The sequence below is a fragment of the Eutrema salsugineum genome, unplaced genomic scaffold, assembly GCF_000478725.1.
Source record: "Eutrema salsugineum unplaced genomic scaffold, Eutsalg1_0 scaffold_5, whole genome shotgun sequence".
NCBI classification, from domain to species: Eukaryota; Viridiplantae; Streptophyta; class Magnoliopsida; order Brassicales; family Brassicaceae; genus Eutrema; species Eutrema salsugineum.
Genome location: NW_006256612.1, coordinates 13,896,109 through 13,910,621, shown reverse-complemented (window position 1 = coordinate 13,910,621; position 14,513 = coordinate 13,896,109). Strand labels below are relative to the sequence as shown.

Sequence of the window (14,513 nt, the reverse complement as noted above, 5' to 3'; positions counted from 1 at the left end):
TCAAAATAGAAAAGAGGTCAAATCACTGATTTTTTTTTTCTTTTCAGACAATATTAACTTAATTTCTCTAACTCAAATTATTTTAAGTAAACTTACTGTCTAATATAATTAAACAATTAAATAATGTTAATATTAGTTATTATTTTTAAATCTTAATTAATTATCCTTTTTATATGTATCATTCTAATAAGCTTCTATCGTATTAGTTGGTCGGTATTGTTTTTTTGTTTTTCTCACCGGCTAATCGGTAAGATAATGTGATAAGAATGCAGATTGGATTCTATATAATTAACCGGTGAGGGACATAAAACAAAAAATATGGTGACAAGGATCACTAACTTTAGTCTGTGCCTCTGTGGTGCAATTCAAGATCAGCCATATATGTCTTTCAATCTTATATTTTCCCTCAAAATCAATCTAGAGTTATAAAATTAATTTTATGAATCATTCGTGGCCTTCATTTTTCCGCTTCTGCTGTTTTTTCTTTTCTTAGATTGCTTTTTCTTCACCCATTTGTCTTTATATCAGAATGTGGCGAATAATTTGTTCATACTCCCAGTTCAAACGGCGACGTTTGGTAGACGTTTTGTATGCAAATTTGCTACTTTCCGTGTCCTTTGATTTCTGTATTGTGATTTACGACGAAACCACTTGGCACCAAAGCTTCTCTCTCTCTCTCTCTCTCTCTCTCTCTCTCTCTCTCTCTCTCTCTCTCTCTCTCTCTCTCTCTCTCTCTCTCTCTCTCTCTCTCTCTCTCTCTCTCTCTCTCTCTCTCTCTCTCTCTCTCTCTCTCTCTCTCTCTCTCTCTCTCTCTCTCTCTCTCTCTCTCTCTCTCTCTCTCTCTCTCTCTCTCTCTCTCTCTCTCTCTCTCTCTCTCTTCTCTCTCTCCTTACGATTAATATAAATCCCTTTGCGAGCTCGTGATTGAAGATTAATGGTTGCGAACTTCACTTAGATACTGTATGATCAAAGAGATGATTCTTGTGCCGAATCTTGACTAAACCTCGGATTCTCACTTTCTGGGTAAGAATGAAAATGATTCTTCCTTTCTCCTTCTTCTCCTTGCTTACTGAAAACCTCGGTTTCTCATTTTTCTTCGTTCCACTTTCTGGGTTTGATTTCTTTCTTTTCATGACTGAGAATCTTTCCGTATAGTTTAATCTGTTGATCTGATTTCTTGGGTCACCAGAATGTTCTTGCTCTTTGTTCCTTTCATTTCTTGGTCTTGATAATCTCTGTTTCTGCCTCTAGATTGTCATTCATGTTGATAGCTAATTAATGATACTAATTACGAAGACCGAGTTTCTAAATCAAATTCACGTTTCGAGTTATTCCTGCGCGGGTCTCTGTTTGATCTTTTTGAATTAGAAATTAAAAAAAACATTGATTGCTGAAAAAGTTGCTAACTTTGTGTTCGATGGTTTGCTCAAGTAGGATTCTTGAAATAACTTTTGAATTTCTTCTTGCATAATGCATTTGATCTCAACAGATTGAGAACCGTTTCTTGCCTTTATCTCCTACTCACGTCCTCTCTTCCTCTCTGTAACAGAACCTGTTGTCAATTCGCGGGTTTGATTTGATGGCTTCTTCAGAAGTCCATACTTATTCAGTATCTACTGATCATGGCGATGATACATTCTCGCAAGCTGATGATGGTGATGTTGATTTGGCTCTGTTTCAATCTAATGCACCAACAACAATGTCTAGTACCAAGAACATTCCGAAACCTCCTCCTCTTCCATGTATAACATACCAGCGTTTTCAAGCTTCCAGAAGGAAACCTTCGAGCTTATCATGCCTTGTGCCCAAAGAAGCAGTAGAAACTTGGGATAAGCTTTTCACAGAAGCAATTGGAGCAGATACATATGTCGAAGTCGATAACAAAGCTCATTTTCCAGCCCATTCAAGTGTCCTGGTGAGTTCTGTTAAGATATTAATCTGGTTTTTAACTCATGTCAGAGAAACAATATGCAACCTCTAATTGGTCACTTACTCACGTGAAGGATATAACAAGGTTTTGTTTATTGCAGGCTGCAGCCTCACCTGTAATGGCAAGTATTCTAAATCAGTCAAGGGATAAGAAAGGAAACACATACCTCAAAATCCCCGGAGTGCCTTATGAAGCAGTCTACATTTTCATTCGGTTTCTGTACTCGTCCTGGTATGTCCTATGTCTTCAAATGGAATTGCTCCCCCACTGTTAGTTTCTCTTCTGAAGCATGCCTGATTTAAATTTTTGCAGCTACGAGGAGGAAGAAATGGAGAAGTTTGTGCTCCATTTGTTGGTTCTGTCACACTGCTACTCGGTCCCATCTCTTAAAAGAGTTTGTGTAGAGGTTCTCGAAGGATGGATTGACAAGGAGAATGTGATTGACGTGCTCCAATTGGCAAGAAACTGCGACGCCACGAGGATTTGCTTTGTATGTTTTTCGATAATCATCAAAGACTTCAAATCTATATCTTCAACAGAGGGATGGAGAGTGATGAAAAGGGCTAATCCTATGCTCGAACAAGAGCTTGTTGAGGCAGTCGTCGAAGCAGACACACGGAAAGAAGAAAGAGAGAGAAGACTCGAGGAGAGGAAAATGTATTTGGAACTTTATGAAGCCATGGAAGCTCTTGTCCACATATATAGAGAAGGTTGTGGGACAATTGGACCTCGTGATAAAGCCCTCAAAGGAAGTCAAGCCGTGTGTAAGTTCCCAGTGTGTAAAGGAGTTGAAGGTGCACTGCGACATTTCTTGGGATGCAAGTCTAGGGTTTCATGTCCTCATTGCAAACGGATGTGGCAGCTTCTTCAGCTTCACTCTTGTATCTGTGATGATTCTGATTCTTGCGAGGTCCCTCTTTGCCTGTAAGTTTCAAATGATTACAGATGACAGACACTTACTCCAATCTTAAAGATACAGATTGTAATCACTGTTTTCGAATCTTGTAGTAACTTCAAGGAGAAAATGAAGAAGCTTAGCAAAAAAGAAGAATCAAAGTGGCGATTGCTTGCAGAAAACGTTATTACAGCGAAGAACAGTCTTGGGCCATTCTCTTCACGTTCTTCTGGTGTGAAATAGGACAGGTTTTAGAGTCATAAAAGTGTAAATATACAAGGGAAAGTGATAACGACTATGTGCGCAGGGTAAAGTGTATATTGCGCACGAACAAGGCGCAAAATAGTGGGTTTTTTTTTGGGAACAAACATTGTATATACCTATTGGACATTCTTCCTCAGAAGCGAAAGCATATAATAATTCTGTTGATTGGTGTCATTGTGTGCTTAATTACGTATTTCTTGTTCCTTCTTCTTCTTGTGCTTTGCTGCAAATTTTGACAGCCGAGAAATCCAAGCCTGTCAAAATCTACATAGTTTCACAATATACAATGATATAGTTATCTTCAGTCAATACCAACATCAAAACGCGGTTGCCAAATTAGTAGTATTCTACGACAATTAAGAATCTAAAAGATAGATAAGATGAAAAGTTAGCATCGAGAAAACCTGCCTTGAGATATTCAATGATCAACTCAGGACTAAATATCTGCGTAACTTGAGGTTTGATTTGGACTCTTCAGACAGCTGGTTAAGAAGCTTAAAAGGGCTTTATGGTGCATCGAATTGCTCTTGAACAATATTAATAGTGCAGAAATATTTTTACTTTTTCATGAGAATCTCCTCGAAAATCTCTACGTCACAGTAGTTGACATCCTTTAATAATTCTATAGCAGCTCCAGACTGGCCAGTGAGTACAAGTGCTTGGAGAAGAGCTGTATCTCAACACAAAAGAGTTTTTACTCCAGAAGTAGTCATCAATCAGCTATTACCTTGTTGGACTTCTTAGAGTCTTTGCTTAGATCATATAACTGACAGCCAGTGGTGTTATCCACAGAAAATGTGGGATCTGAACCCATTGGTGAAGTATATATATAGACAAAGCAAAAGAGAGCATTAGTGTCTGAAAAACATTTGCAGACTTTAGAGCTGGACAAGTAAAAAGGATGGTCCGTAAGAGGACATCTAGGAGATGATAGACGACAAACCTGAGAGGGCATTGCACTTTGTACGTTTCACAATCTCAAATGCAGCAACAACATCCCTCCTATACAGACATGTTCGATTATTAGGAATCACATAAGTCAGAGGAAACTCAGTATAATTCGACAAGACCCATTTTGGTGCATTTTGTCAATGGTGATGTTATTAGCTTTTCCTAGAGATTATCGAATAACAGTAAGGGGTTCAAAGATTACCTTATCTGCAGCCAAATACATACACATAGATTGTTTCGCATCACACTCCTAAAGTAGTCATTGTTTCCAATTTACTGTGAAATGGAGATTGGATAGCTGAACTCAAAGACCCATATCAAGTCTTTGTCCACTTGTAGCTCCAATCACTCGATTCCTCTAAGAAATTTTCTTCTTTCGGAGCTCACTGTCCTCGCCGATCGAGTTTCGTCGAACATCTGTAAAGAGCAAAACGGCAACCGATAACAAGCGAAACGCAAATAACATATATATTGATGTTAATAATGTAGAGCTAGGAGCAATGCTACTATTTTCACTAAATTTCGACCAAAACGACAATTTAATAACAAACAAAACGAATGGGAAGAAAAACTAATAATAAAATAATAGTCCACTCGCGAAAAAATCGCGCATGACCGCGTTTTGGCAAAATACGAGCAAAATTCATAGTGGTTAGGCTGGAAGAGGCAAAACGTCATCGTTTCGACTCACTTTTGGAGGCAAAACGCCAACGTTTCGGTTTCGATCGATTGGAAAACTTTTTTTTTTTTTGTTTGGAAAATTGGAAAACTTTAGTTAGCATTTCACGATTAGACGGAGCTCGTTCCCGACAGTGATTAGAGACGGAGCTCGTTCCCGACAGTGATGAGGACCGGTGACGAGAGTAGTAACGTCGCCGTTAGCGGCGCCGATGACGATGCCGACACCGGTTCCGGCGAAAGCTTTGATGATGGCGGGATCATCATTTTCCTTCTCTTTTCGTCAAGATGCTGTGACAGACTCTCGTAACCTGAAAGTGAAGGACTTGTTTTCGGATAGATTACGGTTCTCTCTGTAATTTTTTTTTTGTTTTTCCTTGCCTTCAATTCCGTGTCCGTCGTGGGCGACAATATTATGAAGCTGCAATTTTTGCTTTTCCTTGTCTTCATATTGTGACAATATTATTGTCAATGTGAAGAATTCGAACATTTGAAAAACTGTAAATTCATAGGTTACTTGAGAGCTAGCTCCCAGTTTCGCGTGGATTTCAATTTTTGTAAGAAGCCAAATGGCTTTAATCTCTCCATTCGCCGGATGCTTCTGTTGAACTTCCTCTCCACTTTTTTGGCCTAAGGTTGGTTCTATATATTGCTCATTTCTAGAGATTTTCGAGTCCATGTTGTCGGATATGTAACTATACAAGGGTTCTTGCTTGCAGCAATGTTTCTATTACAAGGATTACATGAATCATCGATGTCTATATCTTTGTGTGATTAGAAAACATTTCTTGTCATTGACAAGGTTGAATGGTCAACTTTACAGAACGAGGCCAGGAAGTCTGTCCTAGTTGTTTACCCTGGTACTGGCACGTGTTTTTTTCGTTAAGATGAATAGTAATCTTTTACGGTGACAATGTGTAGTTTACATTGAGCATGTGTATGCAGCTATGAAGACTTTATCAGTTACCTGGATTTGGCATAAGAATAATCCCTTCAGCAACATCACTGTTTTCATGTTGCAAAGTTGAGTATGAGCAGAAACAACGTCCGTTCTGTAACTGCAGGTAATGCGGTTTGTTTCAATTATGTCCAAGTCTACTTAATAAATATATTGAGACATCGGTTTATTGATATTCTGATTTTTCTTGATGATAAAGATGGTGTCCCTCCGCCCACACCAACTTACAACTCAAGCATATTGGAGGACATGTTTCTGGAGGAAAAATTCTGAGCTTCTCAAGACAACTTTCTCTGAGTTGAAAGAGTTGGTTGGTGCTTTCATATTGCTGAAGGTATAGATCCTTATATATATATAGCATTGTTGTTACTCTGTGTCTATTGGAGTCCTAAACGTCTATGGTCGTGTGCAGATATGGGCTAGACAAAGGAGCTCGATATACGTCCATGGCTGCTTGAATGGATTTCTAATCTCTGTGATACTATCATACCTTGTAACACATGGCAAATTTAACAAGTCACTAAACGCATTGGACATGTTCAGGGTGACACTGGTTTTCATAGGTACTGTACGCTTCTACAGCTTAAGTCTTTTTGCTACGTTTGTCAGTCTTTGATTCTGCAACATGAATAATAACCAAAATTTGTTAATACTGTTTGGTACCTTTACCTGGAAAAACTCTTAACTCAATATAGCTCTCTTTATTCTGATATTTTTATCCAAGGCTGTGGTTTTCTTCGTGACTTGTTCATGTCATTTGTTTGTTGGTCAGCGCAGCTCCAAGATGAGGCGTCATCTTTTATCATGCTCGTCATGTCTAAACATTTTTCAAGTTGACTTTTAATGTTGATTTGACTTTGCTAGGTCACCGAGAGCAAGTAGCTAAATAACTTAACATCCCAATTTGTTTAACTTAGGTCTTCCAAGTTTACCTCCAGAATATTTCTTTTTCGGTCGTTAAATACAAATTTCATCACATCAAAAATCTCAAACCCATTCTTGGTTGTCTTTATTTTTGTTCTTCCTTTTTTTTTGTTTCAAAAACCAGACGAAAATGGAAAGGTTACGTTATCTCTATTTGATATATTCAGCAGCATTTGCATTGTGTCTCGCCGTTTCAGTTCTTTCCCAAGATCAATCAGGTTTTCTTAAACTGATTCTTACAATCTTGAAGAGTAGTTTTAAATGAAGAAAATCTAGTCCTATACTCATAACTTTATGGATGAATAAATGTCAAATCTCACAGGTTTCATAAGCATTGACTGTGGAATCTCAAGTGGATCATCATACACAGACGACACAACGGGCATAGTCTATGTCTCAGATTCATCCTTCGTCGAGACCGGAGTCTCCAAATCGGTCTCCTTCACAGCTCAAACACAGCTTCAAAACCTAAGGAGCTTCCCGGAAGGTTCTAGAAACTGCTATACACTGATCCCAAAACAGGGGAAAGGCAAGAAGTACCTCATACGAACCACTTTCATGTACGGTAATTACGACGGAGAAAACAACCCACCCGAATTTGATCTGTTTCTTGGAGGAAATATCTGGGCCAGTGTGTCGTTAGACGATACATCCATCGTTGTTACCAAAGAAGTTATTTACTTGAGCCAATCTGAGAAGATATTTGTCTGTTTGGGAAACAAAGCCAAAGGAACTCCATTTATATCAACATTAGAGCTTAGGTTTCTCGGAAACGACAATACGACGTATGACTCTCCAAACGGTGCTCTCTTATTCTCTAGACGCTGGGACTTTCGTTCTCTCATGGATCCACCTGTCAGGTAAACCTCTGTTTCTTGCTCTGTTTCTTGCTCTGTTTATTGCTCTGTTTCTGTTTCTGTAGCTCCAAGTTGACTATTTTTATCCATAATGGACTGAACTTGGACATATTTGGTTCGTGAAATCAGATATAGTGAAGATGTCTATGACCGAATCTGGAAACCTCACAATTTAAGCGACTTATATAGAGAGGTCAACACATCACTTCCAGTGATCTCAAACAATAATAGTTACAACATTTCAAGTTTGGTGATGAGCAGAGCACTGACTCACACAAACATAACAGAACCCATCAAAATGGTTTTGAACAACAGTGATCCGAATGTCAGGTACTTTGTTTACATGCATTTCGCTGAGGTCGAAGATCTCAGTCTCAGAACAAATGAGACCAGAGAGTTTGAAATCCGCATTAACGGAGTGAAAATGGCTGACGTCAGTCCAAAATACCTTCAAACAGACACTGTTTTTTTGAAGCCTGAGAGCCAAACGGATATTAAGTTTACGCTCGAGAGAACCCCTAAGTCTACGCTTCCCCCTATCATCAACGCTCTAGAGATCTACATCGGAAACAGTTTCTCCCAGTCTTTTACCAGCCAAGAGGATGGTATGTGCTAGTAAAATGACTAAGCAAAATTCAATCTTTTTTTTCTTTCTTAGCTTGATCAATGATACACTTTCAACTGAAACTTATAGGTGATGCGGTTTCTAGCATAAAGGTGAGTTATAAAGTGAAGAAAAACTGGCAAGGAGATCCTTGCTTACCTAATGAATACATTTGGGAAGGCCTTAATTGTAGCTATGATAGTCTCACTCCTCCCAGAATAACATCACTGTAAGTGTAATTTACATTGTTCATCTCTTCTTAATCAATGATCAGTCCATAGATTTTGTAAATTGATTGAAATAATTGTTGCTTGGACGCAGGAGCTTAGCCTCTAGCGGGTTAACGGGTCACATATCTCCCTCCTTCTCTAACCTCACAATGATCCAAGAGCTGTGAGTTCATCTAATTCAGGATTCTGATACTGATGCTTTTGTATATATATATTGGAAAAGAGTTCCTTGACTTGAACAAGACAATTCTGTGTTTCTTCTTAATCGGAAGAGACTTATCAAACAATGAGCTAACCGGAGACATTCCAGAGTTTCTGTCAAGACTGAAGTTTTTGAGGGTTTTGTAAGTCATAAACATATTGATATAACAAAAAATTAGATCGATAATGATGGACTCAAACTCCTACCAAAATATGCAGAAATCTGGAGAAAAACAAGCTAACGGGCTCGGTTCCGTCCGAGTTATTAGAAAGATCAAAGAGCGGATCGCTCTCGCTAAAGGTCGGAGAGAATCCAGGACTCTGTACCGAGATTTCTTGCGGAAAAAGTAACAAGAAAACATTTGTGACGGCGTCTGTCGCATCATTGGCAGCATTTTTCATTCTCCTATTATTGTCTGGTGTGTTTTGGAAGATCAAGAACCGCAGGAAAAAGTCAGGTAAAAATCTATCTATACACCTACCTTTTTACCGACCTAACTGTTTATCACATTACCAGTTGCTTAAACTTTCTTTTGCAAAGTAAACTCGGCGGTGGAAGAAGATGCAGACAATGGAACAAGAAACAGGCCAATGGCAGATTCGAACACATTATTGTTTACCTTTGCAGACGTTGTAAAGATGACAAATAATTTCGGTCGTGTCCTCGGTAAAGGAGGTTTTGGAACAGTTTACCATGGCTACTATAACAACCTTCAAGTTGCTGTTAAACTTTTATCAGAAACATCAGCTCAAGGATTCAAAGAGTTTCGCTCTGAGGTAATGTAGAATTTCAGATATTGATTCCAGAAAGTTTTTGCCAAACACTTCCTCCAAGATCATAACCACCTACAATATATATGCATTTGTATAGGTTGAAGTTCTTGTGAGGGTTCATCACGTAAACCTCACTGCGCTGATTGGTTATTTCCATGAAGCTGATAAAATGGGATTGATCTATGAGTTCATGGCTAATGGCAACATGGCGGATCATCTCTGTGGAAAGTATGGTCATACATTGACCTGGACACAGAGACTTCAGATTGCACTTGATGCAGCACAAGGTATGAACAAAATATTCGATCTTTGTTGCTTTTCTTTTGTAGTTAATCAGAAAGTTTAAACCTTCAACGATAAATCTCTATGAAGGGCTTGAGTATCTTCACTGGGGATGCAAACCTGCGATAGTTCACAGAGATGTGAAGACTTCGAACATATTGTTGAACGAAAAAAACAGAGCAAAGCTTGCGGATTTTGGACTCTCGAGGAGTATTCAGAGAGAGAGTCGCTCTCACGTATCCACTCTAGTCGCTGGGACTCCCGGATATCTCGATCCACTGTCAGTTTTCTCTCTTATCTCTATGACCAATATTTGAATATTCTTTTGTGATTGTGATCTGTTTTCTTAAAAAAATGTGTAGATGCTTTGAGACAAATGGGTTAAACGAGAAGAGTGACATTTACAGCTTTGGAGTTGTTCTATTGGAGATGATTACGGGAAAAACTGTTATCAGTGAGTCACAAACGAAGCGTGTTCATGTGAGTGATTGGGTGATATCTATCTTGAAGTCTACTAATGATGTGAGCAACGTGATAGATTCCAAAATGTCGAAAGATTTTGAATCAAATTCTGTTTGGAAAATTGTGGAGCTCGCTTTGGCATCTGTTTCGCAAAACGTCTCTGAGAGGCCAAACATGCAACAGATTGTTAGAGGACTGAAGGAGTGTCTTCAAAGAGAAGAGAGTTAACAAGGATTATTCATGTAACAACACAAGGTTTTAGAAGTGAAGCGGTTGGAATCAAAAGATGTTGGTTTATTTTTGTTTCGTTTATTTTTTGATTGGTACTTGGCAGCTTGGTATGTAACTTATTAAAATACATGTTTGAAAAAAAATCAGTCTTATATTACAGTTTTAGAAGCCCATATACTTTGCTACAGTTCAAAAGCTCAAATGAAAGTTGAATTTGGATTTTGAGATTGAATTGGCTCAAAGAAAAAACGACCAAGAAAATAAATGAAGTAGAAAAACTAGTACCTAATCTGGTGGTGGCCATAAGAAGAGAGAAAAAAAAAAGAAAGACGAGAGGATATTGACAAAGAAGACAAAGACGACCAAAACCGCGTGGGGCCAACGTACCTTTTGAAGAAGAAAAACGCTGATACCTTGGACTTTTGCGACGCACGGTCTGTGCCCATGTCCCCACACAAATCTTCTATTTAACTCACGCGATCGTTTCCTCCGCGACTGCGTTTCAAAACACGTTTCTTCTAACCGCCCCCACGTGAATGACTCAGAGCGCGAGTTTGCAGTTTATGCACACGCGCGCGTCTCCTCACCATCTGAGTCTCTGTGAGTTGACGTCAGACAAATTTAATCTTGTCTTACTTGTCCATCAGTTAATGTATTGTAAACATGTGTATCATAGTATTTATTCCCTATTTATTAATTGTAAAAGTTAGAGAATACTTGTATTTGTTGAGAATTGATGTTTTCAATTGCATTGTGAAATAGATTGATTGATTGATATATGTTTATCTTGAAATATTAGCTACTCAGAGAATTATTCTGGCCTCTGAGTAGAGTCCGATGCGTTAACCTCTCCATAACTAGTTGATATTTTTGTTACTTTCAAAGAGAATAGAACAAAATTCAAAGAAAAAGAGAAAGCAAAAAAAGTGAGAAAGTGGAAAGATTGATGGGTGCAGAGAGTTGGTCAAATATGTTGACAAAATAAATAACCTTCCAAATGTCACTATCAAATAAAGAAAAAAATAGTTCTACTTCTATGTACAATAATAATAAATTATAATGAGTAATGTTGAAAGTATTTAAAGCGACTTCTACCTGGGACTGGTATAACTACGAGGACCTCTCTACATCTCTCCATGTGTTGCATAATAGCTGTCGAATTATGATTAACACAATAGTACTATATCAAATGCTTCCTTTTTTTTTCTTTTTGGATGAACAAATATCAAATGGTCGCCACGAGCAGTATTCATTAGGAATCTTATGTTATGTAGTGTTCATATGTGGTGTAGTAATGTAGTTAGTATAGATAAAAATTGAATAAGGTAAACAAGCAAAGAAAGAAGTATTTCTTGAAACAAAATGCAATTAGTCTGAACACTAAAGACTCTAAAAAATTAGGAATTAGGAATTTAATAAAACTAGCTTGTTTGGAATTACCTATATTATCCAACGGCACTGGTTTGGAGTTGAGAGTTATGGCGATAAACTAACTTGCTTTAGTTTCCAGTTCAACAAAATCACTAAGCACCACAAGTTTGAATTGTCATGGTAATCTAAAAAAACCTATATGATATAGAAATATGTATATAACAGTTAAGCTAGATGTCTCTGGACCATCTGCGTAGCATCTAGAGATTTCTGTATGAAGATAAAATTAAAGAGGCATGAAGTAGCTCTTACTTCGAATAATCTGAACAAATTTTGTAGCATGTGTATAATCTAAAGAAAAATATATTTGTAACCTTTACATGGGTGGTAAAAAAATGTTTATTGTCGATAAAAATGAAAACTACAACAGATGTTAGTCCCAAGAAATTTTTGAAATTGATGGATAGTTAAATGACATTACTTCACCCAAAAAAAGTCGAGAAGAAAAAGACGTATAAAAAGCAGTTCCCTTTCTATTTGCTTTCGTTTGGTTTTAGCATCCACAGACACAGTTTCTTCTTCCTTTTTTCTTTTTGGTTTTAGACAGTTTCTTCTTATTGTCCCTCTCTTTCTCTCCTTTTCTCACGCCGAGATTTCTGCGTCTGCTCTTATTTCTCACAACCTTTAAAGAAACGACGCCATTTTCACTCAGCCTGAGCTCTTCACCATGACATGATTTCGCGTTACAGCACGATCTTGGACGCCGTCTAAGTGTCAAACAAAAGGAAAAGACTGATGTATATACGGGTTTGGAGTTTTGCCTTTTAGACTGAGAAAACTCAAGAGAGAGAGAGAGAGAGAGAGAGAGAAACATTTATGTGTCTTATCGGGTTTTGTGTTGTCAGAAGCTGAAGGACAAAAAAAAACAATTATTTTTAGGGTTTAGACGAAGAAAACTGGGAGCTTTGAGAAGTTGTGGGTTGCGGCTTCTTAAAGAACAAAGCTTTTTCTTAGATTCTTCTGCCAATTTGTGAGTCTATCTCTCTCCATAAGCTCTGTTTCTTTCTTCTTCTCCTCTGTTTTTTCTCCATTTTTGGCTTAATTAACATACTTCTCGTATATTTAGTTCTCTCTCTCTCCTCTTCTTGTTGCTAATTTCCAGTTGGATTAGCTTTTGATTTCGTTACCATCTTTGATAATGTAAACAGTTTTTACTCGTAGAGTTTTGATTGTAATGGAATAAGTTCATTTATAGTTTAAAGTTAAATCAACAATTCTCATCTGATCCGTGGAGGATTCTGTGTGTTTTTTCCTGTTTTTAGGGACGCAAGTGATTCACGCATATGAGATGTTATTGTCAGTTTATGAGTACATAAAAATAATTTAAGCAAGTAATGATAAGATACTTTGCTTGAGCTTATAATTAATTGTGCTTACAAATCCTTAAAATAATGCTTAAGCTGATGTGAACTCAAGGCCCTAGTCTCTGACCACAAATCCTTGCCTAAATCTTTGACCATACCTTTGTCTTGGCTTAATATTCTAATCCATATCCCGTCTCTCAATGCATTGGTTGGTCCAGAACAAGATCCTCATTCATAGATCTTGTAATCTTTGTGGTCTGTAATTTGCATTAGGATGGTAACCTCGTACCTCATGTGAAATGTCTTGTAGTATATAATTCTGGTCATTATGGGTTGATGATCTTTATCATGTCTTGATGTTTTCTCTCTGTTTTTCTCATTGAAAATTTGAAAAAGGAATGGAATTCTCTAGATACGCCGGAATGATGATGGAGAATAAGCGGAATGTTTGCTCTCTCGAAGAAAGCAGCATCAAACGCCATAAGTCCGATCTCTCTTTCAATTCCAAGGTCTTGCTTAACCTAGTTTTCATGGATTTCTCGGTCGAGTTATTCTTTCAGTCTTTGGTTCAACAGACCAAAGAGTGCAGAGATAGCGAACCGGCATGGTATTTGATCCTTCCATCTTTGGTTTCTTAATGGTAATAAAAACAGGAGAGGAAGGACAAAGTTGGAGAACGTATTTCAGCTCTTCAACAGATAGTTTCCCCTTATGGGAAGGTAACACTTTTCTGTTAAGCAAATCAAGAGAATTTATCTCTCCACGCATACTTATCTCTAATCTTCTTTGACTCCATGCCACAGACCGACACTGCATCAGTGCTTCTAGACGCGATGCACTACATAGAGTTCCTTCACGAACAAGTGAAGGTCTGCTCTTCATCAGTTCAATACCATTACCAAGCATGATTCTTTCATTTCATCAACATCTGAGTTTTCATATTCTTTTTAAACAGGTGCTAAGCGCTCCGTATCTGCAAACAATGTCCGCCGCTACGCAGGTGAGCATGAATCTTGACCCCATTTATACTTGGTCCACTATTTCTGTTCTGCATATGACAGATTTGCACTTGGAACTTGAATATCTTGCAAGGAATGATTTTCTCGTCTTTATAACCAGGTGGAGCTGGAGCAGTCCAGCCTGAGAAACAGAGGATTATGTCTCGTTCCGATGGAGTATACAGTAGGAGTTGCTCAAAGCAACGGGGCTGATATATGGGCTCCCGTGAAGACTCCTCCATCTCCAGCGTTGAATGTCATGTCTCAATCACCCTTTAGATGACCGATTCGACTCTTCACAACCTACTAAGATCTTTGTCTTCTGCCTAAAGAAGATGACCAATTGTTATTTATTATGATGTTCCCTCTGTAACATATACAGACAGAGAGACACATGAAGATGTTTTAAAGACAACGTTGGCAATGTCTGTTATTATTTGACTGCTTAATGCATCCCCTTACTTGGACTTATGTAATTTTCCCAATTAAAGACAAATTGATTCTATTGCAGAGTAATCTTTATGCGAAAAAATTGCCTA

At 37.9% G+C, this 14,513-nt stretch overlaps 3 protein-coding genes across 3 annotated transcripts; all 3 read left to right on the top strand.

Annotated features, from left to right (window-relative positions):
* Positions 1-851: 851 nt before the first annotated feature.
* LOC18994299 (BTB/POZ and TAZ domain-containing protein 3) lies at positions 852-3,254 on the top strand. The gene is made up of 5 exons (XM_006417934.2): positions 852-1,023; positions 1,550-1,915; positions 2,031-2,161; positions 2,243-2,854; positions 2,939-3,254. Exons 2-5 carry the CDS (start codon positions 1,580-1,582, stop codon positions 3,066-3,068), a joined length of 1,209 nt encoding a protein of 402 aa, XP_006417997.1. The 5' UTR covers positions 852-1,023; positions 1,550-1,579; the 3' UTR covers positions 3,069-3,254.
* A 3,461-nt stretch (positions 3,255-6,715) lies between these two features.
* Positions 6,716-10,238, top strand: LOC18994298 (probable LRR receptor-like serine/threonine-protein kinase At1g05700). Its single transcript, XM_006417933.2, has 11 exons — positions 6,716-6,818; positions 6,923-7,460; positions 7,587-8,062; positions 8,152-8,290; positions 8,383-8,454; positions 8,564-8,635; positions 8,712-8,950; positions 9,034-9,269; positions 9,364-9,553; positions 9,639-9,828; positions 9,911-10,238. Exons 1-11 carry the CDS (start codon positions 6,731-6,733, stop codon positions 10,236-10,238), a joined length of 2,568 nt encoding a protein of 855 aa, XP_006417996.1. The 5' UTR covers positions 6,716-6,730.
* Positions 10,239-12,173: 1,935 nt separating this feature from the next.
* LOC18994297 (transcription factor bHLH153) lies at positions 12,174-14,497 on the top strand. Its single transcript, XM_006417932.2, has 6 exons — positions 12,174-12,642; positions 13,373-13,485; positions 13,630-13,695; positions 13,780-13,845; positions 13,932-13,976; positions 14,096-14,497. Exons 2-6 carry the CDS (start codon positions 13,375-13,377, stop codon positions 14,255-14,257), a joined length of 450 nt encoding a protein of 149 aa, XP_006417995.1. The 5' UTR covers positions 12,174-12,642; positions 13,373-13,374; the 3' UTR covers positions 14,258-14,497.
* The last annotated feature ends 16 nt before the right edge of the window (positions 14,498-14,513 follow it).

Bases quoted from the DNA above. Each gene is read 5' to 3' on its own strand.
- LOC18994297 (XM_006417932.2), top strand. From the start codon at position 13,375: ATGGAATTCTCTAGATACGCCGGAATGATGATGGAGAATAAGCGGAAT. The intron at 13,696-13,779 runs GTAACACTTTTC...TCCATGCCACAG, and splicing joins TAGTTTCCCCTTATGGGAAG to ACCGACACTGCATCAGTGCT. The intron at 13,977-14,095 runs GTGAGCATGAAT...CTTTATAACCAG, and splicing joins CAATGTCCGCCGCTACGCAG to GTGGAGCTGGAGCAGTCCAG.
- LOC18994298 (XM_006417933.2), top strand. From the start codon at position 6,731: ATGGAAAGGTTACGTTATCTCTATTTGATATATTCAGCAGCATTTGCA. The intron at 8,636-8,711 runs GTAAGTCATAAA...CAAAATATGCAG, and splicing joins CTGAAGTTTTTGAGGGTTTT to AAATCTGGAGAAAAACAAGC. The intron at 9,829-9,910 runs GTCAGTTTTCTC...AAAAATGTGTAG, and splicing joins CCCGGATATCTCGATCCACT to ATGCTTTGAGACAAATGGGT.
- LOC18994299 (XM_006417934.2), top strand. From the start codon at position 1,580: ATGGCTTCTTCAGAAGTCCATACTTATTCAGTATCTACTGATCATGGC. The intron at 1,916-2,030 runs GTGAGTTCTGTT...TGTTTATTGCAG, and splicing joins CAGCCCATTCAAGTGTCCTG to GCTGCAGCCTCACCTGTAAT. The intron at 2,855-2,938 runs GTAAGTTTCAAA...CGAATCTTGTAG, and splicing joins TGCGAGGTCCCTCTTTGCCT to TAACTTCAAGGAGAAAATGA.